This window comes from Acanthaster planci, linkage group LG03 (genome assembly GCF_054643075.1).
Source record: "Acanthaster planci isolate LZ-2023a linkage group LG03, COTS_SCS, whole genome shotgun sequence".
NCBI lineage: Eukaryota > Metazoa > Echinodermata > Asteroidea > Valvatida > Acanthasteridae > Acanthaster > Acanthaster planci.
Window position 1 is genome coordinate 7968138 of NC_141779.1, and position 17056 is coordinate 7985193.

The 17056-nt window shown below is 42.8% G+C and overlaps 2 protein-coding genes across 2 annotated transcripts in view; one reads left to right on the forward strand and one right to left on the reverse strand.

The window, feature by feature from the left end:
- Window positions 1-6538, forward strand: LOC110983450 (uncharacterized). Its single transcript, XM_022242707.2, has 7 exons — window positions 1-633; window positions 2245-2474; window positions 3170-3295; window positions 3731-3905; window positions 4156-4312; window positions 4826-5279; window positions 5415-6538. The coding sequence occupies exons 1-7, from the start codon at window positions 434-436 to the stop codon at window positions 5690-5692; spliced, it is 1620 nt and encodes a 539-aa protein (XP_022098399.2). The 5' UTR covers window positions 1-433; the 3' UTR covers window positions 5693-6538.
- Window positions 6128-17056, reverse strand: part of nbr1 (NBR1 autophagy cargo receptor) — a 26638-nt gene continuing 15709 nt past the window's right edge. The window contains exons 11-18 of the mRNA XM_022242706.2: window positions 16388-16606; window positions 15113-15353; window positions 12984-13157; window positions 12522-12667; window positions 10736-11830; window positions 10043-10191; window positions 9376-9472; window positions 6128-8190 (exon numbers count right to left, since the gene is read on the reverse strand). Coding sequence (XP_022098398.2) covers window positions 7996-8190; window positions 9376-9472; window positions 10043-10191; window positions 10736-11830; window positions 12522-12667; window positions 12984-13157; window positions 15113-15353; window positions 16388-16606 — 2316 coding nt within the window. The 3' untranslated portion in view covers window positions 6128-7995. The remainder of the gene's footprint in view (window positions 8191-9375; window positions 9473-10042; window positions 10192-10735; window positions 11831-12521; window positions 12668-12983; window positions 13158-15112; window positions 15354-16387; window positions 16607-17056) is intronic.

The window sequence follows — 17056 nt, forward strand, 5'->3', positions numbered from 1 at the left end:
AGTTCAGAAAATGGCTGCCGGCCGTGAGACTAACTTATGCTGTTTTCGGAGTACACGGCAGCATGTTTCACAGCTTCGTGGATTTTAAAATGAGATATCTGTACGTACGTCCAAACTCTTGATGTTTCAGCAACTGGTAAATTAAAAACAAATTTGCATTGTCGTTTCGAACTAAGCTGGACGACACTCAGGAACGCAAAGTGTGTACTCATTTTGTTGTGGTGTCGACTGAGGTAAGTAGTTGCAGAGTGCAAAGTGCAACGGAGGACAAGAAGTTACCTCTAATTTCCTGGTTTCAAGAGTTTGAATGACTACTCGAACAGAGGACTAATGACGTACGAACAGAAGTATTATTTAGCCTGAGAGAAACCAGAACGCCTCATCAAACTGGGTTCCTTTGGCCCTTAATCGCAAGTTCGTGTCAGGGTGAGGCATGGGAATCATGCGATTTCCCCGCAACAACAGGATGATTGTCGCCCTAACAGTCTTCGCCTGTCTCGGTCTCATCCCGTCATACAGCGTGGTCCAATCCTTCTTCAGCCCTGTGAGGGCTCGGCTGACGGCTGACGAGCTCGCCAGACTCTATAACAAAGATGTTCCAACAGAGCCAGTTCGTGTGGAAATGGGACGCAGGTGGGAACAAGGATCGTTACCATCCAGCACCTCAAAAGCAGGACCGTAGCAATCTTATTCAATTCTTTACTGTTTCTCTTATTTCCAACAGCGTTTTGTAGCGATTGAGCATTCTCATAAAAAAAATGCAATTAATAATTAATTTGTTAAAAGTGATCTGATTGAGAGACATGCGGCTCGGAGACGTTGCTATTTAGTGCGTCTATATATTTTATTGTGCCCACTTATTCATAGCGGATAAAAGGTAGAATCGAACTGTGATGTACGAAAAGACTTACTACAGCTATGAAAAGATAATTGACAGTCTGTACTGTGCCTCCACAATTTAATATTGGGAAGATAATCCACTTCATGTAATTACCGGAGGGAAATAGAATCAGGCTAGCTAACCCCCTCCCCCAAAAAGCCAATAAGACCCCTTGAATAAGAATGATCCAAGCCTTTTCGAACAATCCGCAACGACAACCAAACGAGTAAACAAAACTGAGGAACCAACACAGCACTAAAGGCAGATTGCCTATAAGCGTACTTTGACTTTCTTCTCAAGAACTGGTTTATGAGCGCATAAAATCAAGGCAATTATAACTTACATTAAATGACTAAAGTTATTAGATAACTTAAGTTCCTCCACTCTTATAAAACAACAAGACCTAAAACTTCCATCAGTCTCGCAAATACCTGATAGAGATTTTCCCAAAGGAATAGCCAAGAAATCGACCAAAAATCAACCACCCATGCAAAAATAAACAGCGACCAAGCCATCCACTGTATGATGGACATACGCCAATTTAATAAGGTTGAACTTCGTCAAATTAAGAGTCGTCTATTACACAAACTCAGCGGCGTAGCCAAGGGATGGAGGCAAGGGGTAACTGCCCACGTGGAAATTCTTGCCCCCTACCCCCCCCCAAAGGTCGTGTCACTCAATCCTTTCTGACATAAAGCAAAAACAGGTTCGCAGACAGACACTATTTCTAAGAGCACTCATGCCCTATTTCTATTTTCAAAGATACAATGTTTCAATTTCCGAAAGCAACCGTTTCTATTTCCTTCGTTGTTGATTGCGCTGTGGCATCTTTACTTTGCCAGGTCTGTCACGTAAACGATCCCCCCATTCATTTATTCCCATTCATTCCCATCATTCCTTCCCTGAATAATATTTCGATTTGCACGCGGATCTTCTTTGACGCCCACTGTATTTGGCCACCGGAAATATATCCCCTTGAACGCAAAGGAAGGCGTGGCTTTTGAAACTTTAATCAATTTTTATACTAACTGACCAGATTGCCTATTCGTACAAGCTTAAGTTTTCACGAATATTGCAGGGGTAAGCATCCGCTGCCTTATACACTGACGTACCTGTTGAGTTGAGAATGGGGTTTCTAGCTCTGATGACCTTATTTCCCTACAATTAATTAAATCCCTGGGCTTGGGAAGGGGGTCTGTCGTTTTCGGTCTATTGTTCTAGTAAGTATGCATGAATTTGTGATCAATCAAGACCTCACTAACTACACATAGAGGACAACTTAAGATTGATTGAATCCAAACCATACTGAGGAGTATGGGTCTTATAAGGCAGGTTTAAAACATTTGTTTTTGAAATACATTTAGATCCAAGGAGGCTGACGTGGCGGTTTATCTTGTTCCAAACGGCACCAATAAGGTCTTCCTAGACTGTGGGGCTAATACGGCCTCAAGCGTTCAGCTATTCCGTGACACTTACCCCGACGGTAGGGACTATGTTATCCACTCCTTCGAGATTGACGAGCGACTAAAGCCGTACTTTAGACCGTACCGGAATCACCATCTTCACTGTCCCGTCGGGGTAGCAGCTGAATACGGTAAGGGTGGGGGCCTTTTTTTTCATTTCCACGAACGTTACGCGTAGGCTAAATCATACCTGACTTTAGCATACGCTAGAAAATGAACGGGAACAGTCATTATTTTTCACAGCTGCTGGAAAGCACACACAGGTTGTTATAGTCCCTTCCCGAGCGCACATTTTTTATGCTCGCTGAAATGACACAAATGGATTATCCCCTTGTGTAAAAGAGAGTGGGACCTTCCTTTTCTTCCGTAGTCTAAGGTAATTATACAAAATGATCACTTATTCACGTAATACTGATGCCCATCTTTTGTCATTTTTATTAATTAGCATCGTGTGGGACAAAATTTTAATGATTTCGTAAAAGTAACTTCTTTACAATGTGAATTTTACTGCACATGGCAAATTTGCGTGGAAGATATCTAAACTGAGATGTTTGGTCTTCTCTGTGCCGGTGCAATTTAGTGAGCGCCGCATGATCAGTCCTTTCTGAGAGCTTGCATAAATTACGTGGGCAAAGAGTAAACAAAACAATTTGAATACTGCACTCAACTTTTTGTTTCCTTTTATACTTTTATTCTATCTTAAGTTAGCTTCCCCAAGTAATTGTATTGCAGAATACTTAACATGAAGTTGCCTACTGCTGATGAAGTAATGTGATTTTGAGAACAGAGTAAGACTGGAAGTGTGTCTTTAATTCATGCTGGACAGGTAACGTTACGGCGTATTTGGAGTCCGTATGGGGACCGAACAAAGGCCTCAACAATGGGCGGGACATGCAATGGGGAGGCGGGACATTTTACGCAGAGCTTGCCGAGATACAAGATAAAGAGACAGGTGACGTGTACATTGATAGGCAATGTTAACAGGAAAGATACATGTCGTGTTTAAAACTAACAGTTCATTTTACATCCTTTAAGTGCTTTTAGTAGTAATGGTGTTTGTTATTATGGTTGAGATAGTGAAGACAGTTTCTGCCACTAGATAAGCCACGCATGCACTGAAACAAAGTAGGCACAATTTATCAACCTCAGATACATACACTGCAGAAAAGTTGTTTAGTCATTTATACTTTTCAAAACACTTTCTAGTTGTCAGTTTCAAATTAACGTGTATATAGTTTTGATTGATAGTGTTAAGCTCTTAAACATTGATGCTTAGGAATTGGCAGCAATATGTCTAGCATTCAAACATGTTTATAAAAGTGATATAAATTGTGTTAAATGGCTGAACACAGTTTGTAACTTCAACATTTGGTTTTGAAAAATGCAGGTGGAAAACGGAAATTATCCACTCGGCGAGTTATTCCAACTATCGATCTTGCACAGTGGATCAAGGACAATTTCTCCATTCAAGATTACATAATCTTAAAGCTAGACGTAGAGGGCGCTGAATTCAACGTCCTCCAGAGAATGCTACAAACGGGCGCTTTGAAGTACATCGACAAGTTAGTATAACGTGATGAAGTTCAACCGTAAGAAATTAAATCTCTCAGCATTGATTTCAAGCAACCTTTAATCAGCTGTCATTTTCGTTCTCAAAGTAAAACTGAAAAAAAAGTTTCAAAGTTAATTGTTAGATGTTGCACGAGATGAGAAAGACGCGTAAAATCTTACACTTCTGGCTGCATCACATATACACACAGATTTGGTTTCATTTTGCTGATAATAGATTAAATTGTGATCTGATCTCTGCAGATTGTATGGCGAGTATCACAACAGTCAGCCCACCGGCTGGTCACAGAGGGACAAAAACCAACTTGTCCTTGACGTCGGTGAAGCAGGCTTCACACTACAAGATTGGGAAGCAGACAAGCACACCTACAGGGACTTCGAGAAAATCCACCCACCTGAAGTAGGCCTATTTAAACCTTCTCTTGATATCGTCCCCGCCAAGCATCCTCTCTAAATCCACACCCTAAAAGTAGCCTCAGCAGAAGAGCACAATGCCTCCCCCGAGCGTCTTTCTACGCGATCTTTTGCTTGGGGTGTAGGATGAATTTTTCAAGATTGTTCAATTTTTTTCAGGTTGTCTAAAACTGGTTGTCAAATTTTCAGTTGTTTCTTTCGTGTTTTCAGATAATTTTCAAATACACTTCAACGTTCTCAAAAACATTTTTTTTTAAATATCGCTTAAACATATTTCGAGCTGCATTTTCTACTACAGTATCCAAAACCTTAAATTTTCGAACAAGGAAAGAGGGGCATTTTTAATGTTATTTTTTGGTAGTAATTCGTTAATGAACATGGCAAAAATCTCAGATCGCTGGGCAAAAAATACAAATTTCGTCGACAGTAGGACCCATAACCAAATTTGATGAAAATGTTTTCCCGTTTTTAACCAAAAAAAAAAAAACAAAAAAAACAGCTCCCTGTCAATACGCCGGGAGTGGCCGGTGATGTGTACTCTCTCTGCCAGCCAGGGTCCATCTCTCTTGCCGTTGCCATCGGCATGAACTACAAGCGAGCCCACAAGGTGATCTCCACACTCCAGGCGTACCCTACCCCTCTCCCCCTCACCCTCTTCCTCTACGGGGATTTCGTGGAGCAGTTCCCCGACACAGTGTCAGCCTGGGCCCGGCGATTCCGGATTGGGATCAGAGAGGATGGCGACTACACGGGACCCTACCTGGAGATGATGCCCAAGAATCTCATCCGACGGAGCCTGGTCAGTTCCCTGATGCGACTACGAGAGCTTGGGCTGAAGACGGCCTACTACTGGCCGGCAGTCAACGGCAGCGTCTTGGCCAGGTTTAAGCCGCTAGCAAAGACCCGCGGGCTGAGGATCATCCAGCCGACTGCTGATTTCCCGCATAGATTAGGTAAGTGTTCTGCAAGATTTTTGCGACTACGGAACAAAGCGGCGTGAGGACAAGCTGCCGACTGCAAGGTCTCTGAGTTAAGTGCAAACCTTCGTGCAACCTCACTTGTCACACGATCTCTGTTCTACTCTTAAGGTATGAAGCTGACGAGAGAAAACTACTACCGCTACCGGGACGTCGAGCGTGTGCCCCGTGCACTCCGATTGATCCACGACCGGCTGACGGAAAGTAACGGGGGAATTCTGGGTATAGACTCGGACGTACCGGACACGTACATGATTGCGGTCTTCCTCATGGATTATCTCGTTCAAAACTCCAACTTCAGACTGGTGGAAGTGGAGAACTGCGTGCAGGAGGTGGCTCCAGCTGTGAACAAGGGGTTCGACATTTGGGAACCCAAACACAAGAAATGATTTTGTGTGGCTGTCAGCTAATATTTTAAGTTGACAGTGCACTTGCAGAGTCTGTGATGAAGAGTGGCAAATCATGCTGCGTGCAAGCCTGTATTCAGGTGCACAGGCCTGTAATCACTTTCAAACATAGGAATTCAGAGGACAGTAGGCCGAATTTTGAAGTAGGCCTTGGTTTGAAGAAAGATTTACTCAGGGTCGCACCTTCTGGCCTTTTTGAAGCTTTGCTAATTTTGGCCCCTCCAGCCAGTCCGAATTCATAAACATTGTCATTATTTCATTTTCTTCAATTTCTGAACTTTAAACGAGAAGCTGTGCTTCTCTTCCTTCTTAGAAGTAAGAAACCAGACATTGATATCCTAAAGCTGAAATTAAGTTGACTGTACAAAACACGAGTGAAAAGGGCTCTGAAAATAACCAGCAAAATGACAGACTATATAAAATCTAACATATAACCTTTATTTGATGTTATTTTAAGTGCACAGCCGTTACTGAAAGCTGTTACATGTATACCAGTTAGGTAAAACAGATGTTGGTTTATGGTTCACAGATCAAGACCAACCGACCTCCCATTAACTTATCATTGGGTATTCTACGTGCTCACTCTCAAATCCCAAGATCGGTTTCACACACTAGCAATCTTCAATATCATATACTATGTTTAATATATACAGTTTCCTTACAACAATCTTCAAGTGCTTCATGGTGCTTATTTGCGACATATTCCTCGATATTTGGTTATGGGTTGGCAATTTCCAAACCAAAGCATTTGGACTTTTTCCGTAGATCTTTTGTTTAAAATTGTCAAAATGATAATATTCAATAAAATGTAGAGATGTTACTTGTCAACGTGTATACTCGCATTGTAATCCTTTTAAGTATACAAAGAATAATGTAGGTCGGCAAGTGATAGAAATGCATACTTCTACGATTTGCCAAACCATCCACGGATTTTTCCCCAAGGTAAAAGCAGACAGTAGCTAACTGAAAAAATGAACTTTTTGAAGTGTGTGTCCTTTTTTCTTAGTCTTTAAGGCCTACAACTTTTCATACAATGTGCTTTACATTAATGATATTCAAAAACAAAACAGTTCACAACATTCATTCTTTCAACAATCTCCATTCCCGCACCAAAAATCATGCCAATTTAGTTAATCCTCCGTCAGCACCCACGAAAAATAAGTTACACTATTTATACTTTCACACAAATCTGCCCAGAACCTACATCTCTAAGCCCCAAAGACAATTCACCCTTTTGTGTTCATTAAGCAATATATCATTTCTAAAACATGTAGTGTTTTGTACAATATTACAAAATTGAAATACATTTCCGCATGCACATTTCATTCAGTATCAATGTTAGTATCACTTTAGTAAAGAAAGAAATGACACTTCTTGAAGGACGCTTCCTTCAGTGTATTACCCTAACAACTATATAGAACCTTTTTTTCTCTGAAATCTCTTTTCTCATTCTAAATCCAAAAAGCTCCAGAGCAAACCCAATGCATCATTCTTAATCCAACTACAGCTTTGCTTCATATCACTTGAACTTGTATGCTCATCTCAAAGGTTTGACAGCAAACATTAAACAATGGTGATAGATGATACATTACAAACAGTACAGATGCATTACTATCATCTCCTTTTGCGTTAGAAACCAAACCGTTGATGGTTTATAGGGGAAATAATGAATTGAAAGCAACTGCTACAGATTAAACAGTTTTACTGCAGAGGCAGAGATCGGATGTATTTATGACCGATCTTATACAATAACTATACATGTTAAATTGATGAAAATAACACCTATACATCCATTAGGAACCTTAAAATCGATAAGGAAAAAATAACAACTTAGTGTTGTGTTGATAAACTGTGCCCTTGTAAGCTATACATGTATAGCTTGTAGCCTATTTATTTTTGTAAATAAATCTCTTATAAACCTAAACAATTACTCAAACCTCCATGTCAGTGATCCTAATTGGCTATTGCCGTTTATTATATCATGCAATCGGATATCTGATTAGCTAAACGCCTTTGATGTATTTAAAAAATTCATATCATCCGAATAGAATGATTTAAATACCTTTTTTTGAAAGTCAAAATTACTTTACGAGAATCCTTAATGTTTACCTGGGTACCACGTGACAATGTGCACATCGTTTCTCCTATTTTCACTTATTTACTCTGAAATTCAATTGATATATTACAATGATTCCCTATTGGCTAGTGCACATCATATGACATGAACAGTACACTTAATTGGTGGGTGCCCGTCATATGACACACATCATGTACTCTGATTGGCTCTAGTGCCTGGCTGCATGCCAGGACTCGTCCTGTTCTTGTAGCAGTTCCTGTACGCACAGATCGATGCGGCCTTTGTGTTTCTTAAGGAGCTCCCTGTTCCGTTGGCGATTACCAAAGCCCATCTCTACCAGCTGGTCTTCAGGGTTCAGGGGTTGGATCTGGGTCTTTGGCCACTCCTCTGGCGCAGGCAAAGGCTGCAGTAAAACAAAAACCAAAGATAAAAACAGTGCACTCTGCACTGCTCTCTTGTACATCAGGGAAGTTTGAAATAGGTGAAGTGCACGTGCAGGGCATGTATACCATGCCACAAAGCAGCACCATAACCTCTCAATGTCACACGTAGGATTGCTCACTTTTATCTTGTACATTTAAGGTACCAGCTTGTACTTCCAGACAAAAAACTCTCGCAGATGAGGCCTGTTGAAAGCAAGCCTGATCTATGGTTTGGTTTTTTGACTCCAAGTCATAGTCAAAAGTTAACCACTTACTGCTGGGGGACCCGTTTTCGAGCACATAGGCTTTATACACAAAGCCGGGGAGCCCGAAACCGGGACAAAAGAGCTGGGCCTTGTAACAAAAGACCATGCTCTGCACAAAAGACTGAGCTGCTGGGCATTACCGGCATTTTTTCACTCTCATTAGTGGAAGTAATCCAGCCTTGTTTTGAAACAGTATACCATGGTTTGGGGCATTCAGTGCAAGTGGATTACCACCGGGGACAAGAGCGCTCCACCACCACAGCGATGAGCCACACAGCACCGCTGCACGCTAATCTGGCCCCTACTGAAAAGAGGTCAGCAGCGCACTATGCCAGGTTCATGAACAAAAGAAAGTTATATAACACCGCACAATCTGGGCTCTTTTTACAATGCCTGCAGGCCTGGCTGAAATACACGGGTGTCAATAGATTTTGTCTGGCAGGCTACATTGGACACCAGACAGTAATTCATGTGGGTGTAAATGAGGCATTTTTGAAGATTTTTGGAAACTGAAAATCTTAAAATTCTCCCGTATGTGTTCACTGCATTTTTCAAACCACCCACCAGCATGTGATTAACATACAAAGGGGCTGTAAGGGTTTAATTATGTTTTCAGACTTAATGTATTCCTGGCAACCAGCCCTTCTTCACATCTGATAAATCAAAATAGAATACTTTATTTTCAGGTTTGTGCAATTAAAGTGGTTTGCTGGCTGATCAGCTCCAAAACAAGAACAGTTGCCAACAATCAACAGTCTTAAAATTCACATAATACAACCACTTTTGCTGCAAGTATATGAAACTTTCAACTACAGTTGTATATTTTCATACATTTTAGGAACACTAACGGTGGAAATCAACCTTTTGGTCTTAAGATGGTCTAAAATGTTTGTTCCTTACCTGAGGGTTAAGCAGGGCTGTGACGGACATTGCAGCCTGACCAAAGGCATGTTTCACCAGCCCTCCTGCATAGTCAAAGGCTTTCTGGGCACTGAACCTAGAAACAGATCACATGGGAAATAGGAATACGCGTTGAGATCAAATTCCAATCTTAGTAAACAGCAAATCGGCTGAAGTTAATTACCCTGCTTCTTGTAAGAGAACTGCATTCACTTCCTATGGCACAGGTTCGTGGTTAGCATCTGTCATCCCCTAGGAATGATTTTTTTCTCGTATTTTTACCTGCATCCAGTGACAAAGGACGCTGAGCAATTGTTTTTCTTTCTGATAGAAGAATATTCTACAGGATCAGACTTAATCTGATTCTCTGGTGAATTCTCCGAAATTGCTGTTCAGAAGACACAACATGCTCCAACTGAACAACAAACAATACACTTCTGGAATGCAGTGCATGCCACGTGAAATTCAGTTGCCACATTCAAATCCAACTTTCACCAATTTTTCTTCCCTGAACTACAAATCGACTGTTTATTACGGCAATTGTTTAAACAAAAACCCATCAGTGAGTCCTGTGTGGGTAAAATTGTAGAGGCTGCGGCTACTTGTCCATGGGATGCCGAAATGTGACTGGGCACTATGGGATGTTACTTGGAGGTTGGGTACTTACCCTAAGGCTTCCATGGGGTCCTTGTCACCAGCAATGGGCTCATTGGGTTGACTGGGTGCTGCAGCTGCCCCTTCCTGGGCACTGGGTTCCTCGGCTGCATTGGGCTCCACTGCATCATGGAAGACCTCTTGGTCTTTCTCTCCAGCCGCCTTGAAATCCAAACAAATGAAAACAAATTGGACAATAACCAATGAACCTGGACTTTGAGATGGCCTGATTGCTACTAACAACTCAATTAATAGAAGAGATAAACATAATCACCGCGGTGGATGACAAATACAGAAAAAAGGTAATCGATGACTCGCGGTGTCATGTTGCTGGTAGCGACGTTTCAGCTGCTAGTGCTGCTAGCCTTCATCAGGCAAGTAACAACTCAATTGTAGCCCAGGTACTGCAGGCCAATCACTGGCTCTTTGTGATGGCCAAGAAACCACAGTGGCCACTGCATGCCTGGCTCTAAAGTTGGCAAGACTACTTACCTTACAGACATTATTTCTGACTGAAAAAATCAACCATGGAAGAATGTGTTCATTTCAATTTTCTGCTTAACAGAGAGGTTTCATGACTGAAACACTTGACATGAACGAGTAGGTCGAATTTGATTAATAAAAAAGATTTGGGAACCTTGTTTAACTCAACATTAAGATACCTTGAATTTATAATCTGCATCCGAGATTCAACAGTGAAACTAACCTGGCTTGGAGGATTGGGTGTGTCAACGTTTGTTCCAAGCTGACCAGTGACATCTACGATCTTAGGTGGCTGATCCACAGCTTCACCATATGGACTGATAACAATACCAGCCTGTGGTTGGTACGAAGCTGATGCCATCTCTGTGTCGACAATCACTGTTGGACTGACAATCTTGATGATCTGAAGAGGGCTGGGCACCTGACTTGGTATCAGGGGCTCCGCATGGACCTCTGAAGTAGGGACGTTGAATAGCGCGTCAACATCTGTGGCCACTGAGGAGGATGAAGGACAGGCAGTGGTAACAGCATCCTGCACAGGACTCGGTGTGGTCTGAGAATGGGCGTGGCTTGTGTTGACCGAGACATCCATATCGGTGGCCACTGTGTTGGAAGATGGAGCCACTGTTACGGTGGTTGCATCCTTTGTGCCATTATGGGTAGTCTGAACGCAAGAGTGAGCTGTTGACAGGAGGGCATCTACATCTGTGGCAACTGTCGTGGATGTTGGGATAGCATGAGTGATGGCATCACGCTGGACACAGGAGATGGTTTGGGCCTCGTTGTGCGCCATGTTAAAGAGGGTATCTACGCTGGTTGCCACTGCCACGGATACCGGTACAGTTGTGGCTGTGGTAGCATCCTGTGAGGTACAGGACTCAGTCTGGGTGACCGAGCTGGCGATGCTGAGGGAGGATCCAGCGCTGGTGGCCACACACTTGGAGCTGGCCACCGCGCTCACACCGGTGTCCTGCCGAGAGGGGCTGGAGGCCATCTTGGTCTGAATCTCTGAACTGACCACATGGACAAACGAGTCATCGCCAGCTGCCGTGGAGACGGTGCCCACTGGCACGTCCGTCTGAGCCTCACAGTGGGAGGTTGGACACAGCGCATCAACATCGGTTGCCACTGCAGCAGAGCTGGGGCTTGTGCTGCTAGCCACGTCGCGCTGCTCACTGGCAGTGGTTTGGCACTCACTATGTGTAGTCGAGGACAGAATCGGTACATCAGTTGCCACTGTATTGCACGATGTCACAGTGGATACACAAGCATCTTGCTTGGCAGCTAATGGCAGGGGCTCCAAGAGAGTAAGAAACGTCTGCCAAAAAAAAACAAACAAGTCATGCTTTCAGGGAGAATTTGGTTAACGTTATCAAGACCTTTTGACCACTTGCTAATTAAGAATATGGTGTGCAACTAAATTGTATAATTCCAAAATGCTTCAAAACATTGAAATCTTTACGCAACATGTTCTTTGATGAAAACCTATCCATAAAGCACTGTAGATGTCACTTCAAGAGTTTTTTGTGAATTGACTGATATTTCCATGAAAAAGCTGAAAACCTAAATCAAATCTTTAGTCTAAGTCTTTCGTGGAACTGTAAAGTCTCAGTGGTACTCCCTGTGAACAAATGGTAAATCCTATCATTTTAAAACTGGATCAAGCAAAATCAACATTTTTGTACTCTGTAAAGGGATAATATCCCAAGTACATCTCATGCATTTATTTATTGACATATCTTTACATGTGTTTCAAATGGGTTTACAATGGCGAAGTGTACAAGAAACTTGCAATTCTGGTTTACAAAGAGGGATGAAAAACGATGTTTTCACTTATAGTACATTCACAGTGGCCATGCAAGATCAATTGGTCATAATACCAACAAAGGGCATTTTGGGACAATTCTGTCAGCCCTGGCATTTTAATGAGTGACAATCACAAAGCCCTTTGTCCTACTTGGTACTGACAACCACGTAAATAAGGACCTAGTGGAGGTCCTCCAACCTACCTGAGTGCCAGTAACCGAGCTCTTCCTCTCCATCACTGAAGTGTCCAGCGGTTTGCTAGGATCAAAGCAATCAGGCAGTGGCACCACCTCAAAATCATCCAGGAGGTCCTCTGAGCTTTCGCTGGTACTCAACGTTTCAACGTCATCTAAGGAAGTAAATCCGAACAGAAGTCTGTGAGCAAACTGGGCATTCCTTGTGACTGCTAGAGGTATCACGTACAGAGATGCATGTCACATTGGGTCATTTCATGGGAGGTTCCGGATATTCCATTTTACAAGAAGTATGCTTTTCCTTTGTTCAGTCATTGTACGTTACGAGAGGCCTTTCCTGGTTTTGTCAAAATGCCGTAAGGGACTCATTGCTAGGTCAAATACATTAGAAGTGATTCATATTTATGTTGCTAATGGCCACAAAGAGCCCTCTATCGTACATGCACGCAGCCAAATACAGCAAACCATTACCATCTTGTTCCCGCCCAGCGTAGTTGGTCTCCACATCCTCTTGGGGCAGTCTGGGATCTCCTTCGATCTCTTCAGCTGGTACTTCGACGATCTCCATGTCACTGTGCTGCGACATGTGGCGACTCAGGGCAATAGCGTCTAGCTCACGGACTGGCGAGATGCAGGGTGTAACGCCTACACGGAGAGGTAAGGGTTGATAAGGGTTGGGTTGACTTAGTGGCTGGAGATGAGATGCAGAGAATTTAGGGAAAAAAGCTCTCCTTAATGGGTTCACTTGACCAGGAACTGTTTTTTTTTTTTACTCGGACCTAAAAGTGGGCAGGGTTGTCTTGTCTTAAAAGTACACTCGTCATATTCATTACTTGAGTATTTTAATTTTTCTCAACAATATTTTCCTAGGGTATTCTAGCGTGTAATCCTAATCTCAGCAATGAGTGCTCTATGCAAGTTTCTCTCAAGATATGTAAGCATTGTTCTTAAAACAACACCGTCTGCACTAGAAACCCACCTTGGACATCAAGCCCCATTATAAATAATACATGCTGGACAAACATGAAAATACTGTAGAATCAGGTCTTGGCTTGGGGGAGTCTATGGCAAAACAGGGTTAGAAGTGTATTCCTCATGGCATTTTGAAAACAATATTTAACCTCTGGATGCAAGGTTGACAGTATAATAGTGGGAAAGTACTTGATGACTTTAGGGCATTATCAGTTTTCAACATTTACATCTCTAGCATGCACAGGGGCTTAAAATTGTCAGGAAGGTTACACTGGGCCTAAGTCTTGTCCCTCCCATTCCAAACATATCCTGGATAACATTGCATATTAAGGGAATAAATATGTGCTTGGAAGACCAGCTTAGGAGAATGGATGTGAATAGTTTAAGACCGGCCCAGCACAAATTTATTCCCATTCATCAGTACTTTGTTGGTCAGAGTCAAAAGATGTCAAAATATGACGGATTTCAGACAATTTTGCAGTAGAATTATACTTTCATTTTTCCCAACACCCCCATCCATTTTATGGATTATTCCTTGTGCAAGTTGGCATGCACGTGGCAAGCTGCGTGCACACAAACTCTTGACTAATCAGAATGGATTAAACTGTCTTGTATCCAGGTGCCAGCGCGTGATTTACGCAGCAGGCATTATCACTTCTCAGTAAGCATTATCAAATGTTAACCACTACCAGCCGGGGACTCCAGGATCGGAGCCGTATGGTTTATATGTGTGGCCAGGGTCTCTGAACTCGGACAAAGGAAACAGGGCCCTGTAACAAAAGACCGTACTCCGAACAAAAGACCACGCTGCTGGGCATGACCGGCATTTTTCACTCTCAAAAGTGGTGATAATCCAGCATTATTTTGAAACCATATACCAGGGTTTGGGGTATTTAGAGCAAGCGGATTACCACCGGGGACAAAAGCTCTCCACCACCGCAGCGATGAGCCACACAGCACCGCTGCATGCTAATCTGGCCCCTATTGAAAAGAGGTCAGCAGTGCACTGAGCCAGGTTCGTGAACAAAAGACAGCTGTATAACACCGCACAATCTGGGCTCTGTTTACAAGGCTGCAGGCCTGGCTGAAATATTCGGGTGTCAATGAAGGTCACCTGTCAACTTAGAGTAGCGCCTGAAGATTACTCCGTGCGGCTATAAACGACTGTTAAATGGAATGATGAATTGTTGAAGGATTTTGAAAACGGAAAAAATGATAGTCATGCTGGCCCAGCATCCTCCACGTTGAAAAATGCCCCGGTCCGAAGTGGTTAATACATGGTCAAGTTGAACGTTATTGAATAGGGAGTCTGTCTGAGGTATTTATGAATTTCAGGTATGTCAACTGAGAAATCCATGGACATACAGATGTGACCTCAATGCTACTTTAGGGTGGGAACTGAAGCCCAATTGTGTGCTAAACTATAGTACTAGATGATAAGTGATAATGTCGACGTGGGCACAATTCCATAGAGCAGCAAATGCAGCTTAGCAAATATACGCCATAACCAAAAATCAGCGATAAACACGGCATAAAATTTGGGCAGGAGCTCTAGTTTTCTCTAAGCAAATATTTCCTGTGCTAAGCAGTGTTCTGCAATCAACCCCTTGTGCTGTGGGATCTCTTACCCAGTGGTGTGTTGTGAGGTGTCGGGGTGGTTTGGTGAGTCAGGGTGGCCACCTCCGACTCCATCTCTGTCTCTGCCTGGCTGCTGCCAGAGATCTTCAGCATCTCAAAGGACAACACATCCTGGGCAGTCAACATCTCAGCCGAGGAGCACACCCGCATGGGGATGGAAGGGTCCTGCTGGCCAGTCTGCAGCTGGGCCACAGCATCGAAGGAGGCCTCCTGATTGGCATCTTCCACTTTCTAAAGGGGATGACAAAAGACACCTGTAAATCAATCTTGGGTATAGAAAACTACATGGCGGACAAGTATAAGCCTAAATAGGGTAAGGCAAAGTGCTCGATGGACAATTATCTTGCTCTGAATGAACTTTCTTTCCATGATTTTTAAACGAGTCCAAAAGATTCAACCCATCCTTCACCACTGTTGGTATGGGTTACAAGAAGGAAACAAAGTCAGTCTTCACCCTGCAGAGCTATCCATTCACATTTGCCCTCCACCATCACCAGTCGATTCATTTCATATGGTATCTTAGATAAGCATGTAGCATCTGTTTCTTTCAAAATGTCTTTGATCCACTTTTGGTCTAAGAACAGCTTCTATAACATCACTTAATCTGAACAAATGTTTCATATTTGGAAACCATCCCGACACAGACAAGTGCATCGGATACTTCAAGTTGTTTGGTTTCCATTGAGCAATTTCCAGTACATGAAATTTGTATCCAACAAGTAACAAGCTTGCATGAGGGGGGTGGGTGGATGTGAATTTTCAGACTTTTCAGTCACATTTGGCATAAGCATAGCCATTCACTACTTAACTCTTCGATACTAATACAGTCACTGAAAACTACAGGACTTGAAGGAGTTGAAAACATGTTAGACATCAATGAAGAGTGGAACATTACTGTTCTGCTGCATGAAGTACCTGCACTGTGTAGGTGTACGTTTTGCGGGAAATATGCAACTGCCACATTGGGATGTAACATTGGACATCATTGGCCACAGTTTTTCACCTCAAAATCAAAGAGATTTTCTTTTCTCTTTGATACTGTTTATTGTTCGTACTGCAGACAAGGTCAGTTGGGAGCCTAAACCATTTTACCCCCAATCTATAGCAGCATCAAAACACACAAAAGCAAGAGCACGTGGAGATAGCTAAACCTAAAGAAGAACACAAGTTTAATTATGAACACCATGACATATAAAATGACTAGAAAATTACTTTCCGTTACAAATGAACAAACAAAGATTATGAAGATCTCAAGTCATGAGTACCTTTTCGTCTCTGGTTGGTTGGTCGACAGTGATGTTGCACCAGACCCGATGACCAAAGTGCTCACCGTCCTGGGCCAGGCGCCAGTGGCTCTGGTACTGCCCTGGTAGGGAGGGGGCCACAAACTCCAGACAGATCTCTCCCTCCTCCCCGGGGGCAACTGGTGGCACATCCACAGCATCGGGGGTGGTGGTAGGCATGCTACCCCACAGGTACTTCAACTGCAAAGTTCAAAGAGTGACAATCAGGAGAAATGCAGGGTCAATGTTACAGAAATGGGGAACCAATGGAACTGGTGCTGTGCATCCAAATTTACAAAGGCCCAAAACAAATTGAAACAAAAGAACAAAAAAAACCCCTAAAGCCACATTTTTGGGGGACGGACAGAATCTGCCCATCCATTTGAACAAACATTTCAACCTATTTGGATGGCCATTATCAAATTTGGAAGGATTTTGACAAAGACAAGAATTTGACAGTAAATTTTGCATATTTAACCCTAAACCCCTTATCACCTATGACTGAAAGCCTGACGAATACAAGAGAAGTTGGGAGCTGTTTCAAATGGGCAGTCAGCACACAAAGACACACAGTGCCATCATACCCTACAGAGGTCCACACTATGTACGCCACGTCTGTACATACACTCTGATGAAATTGATCACACACTC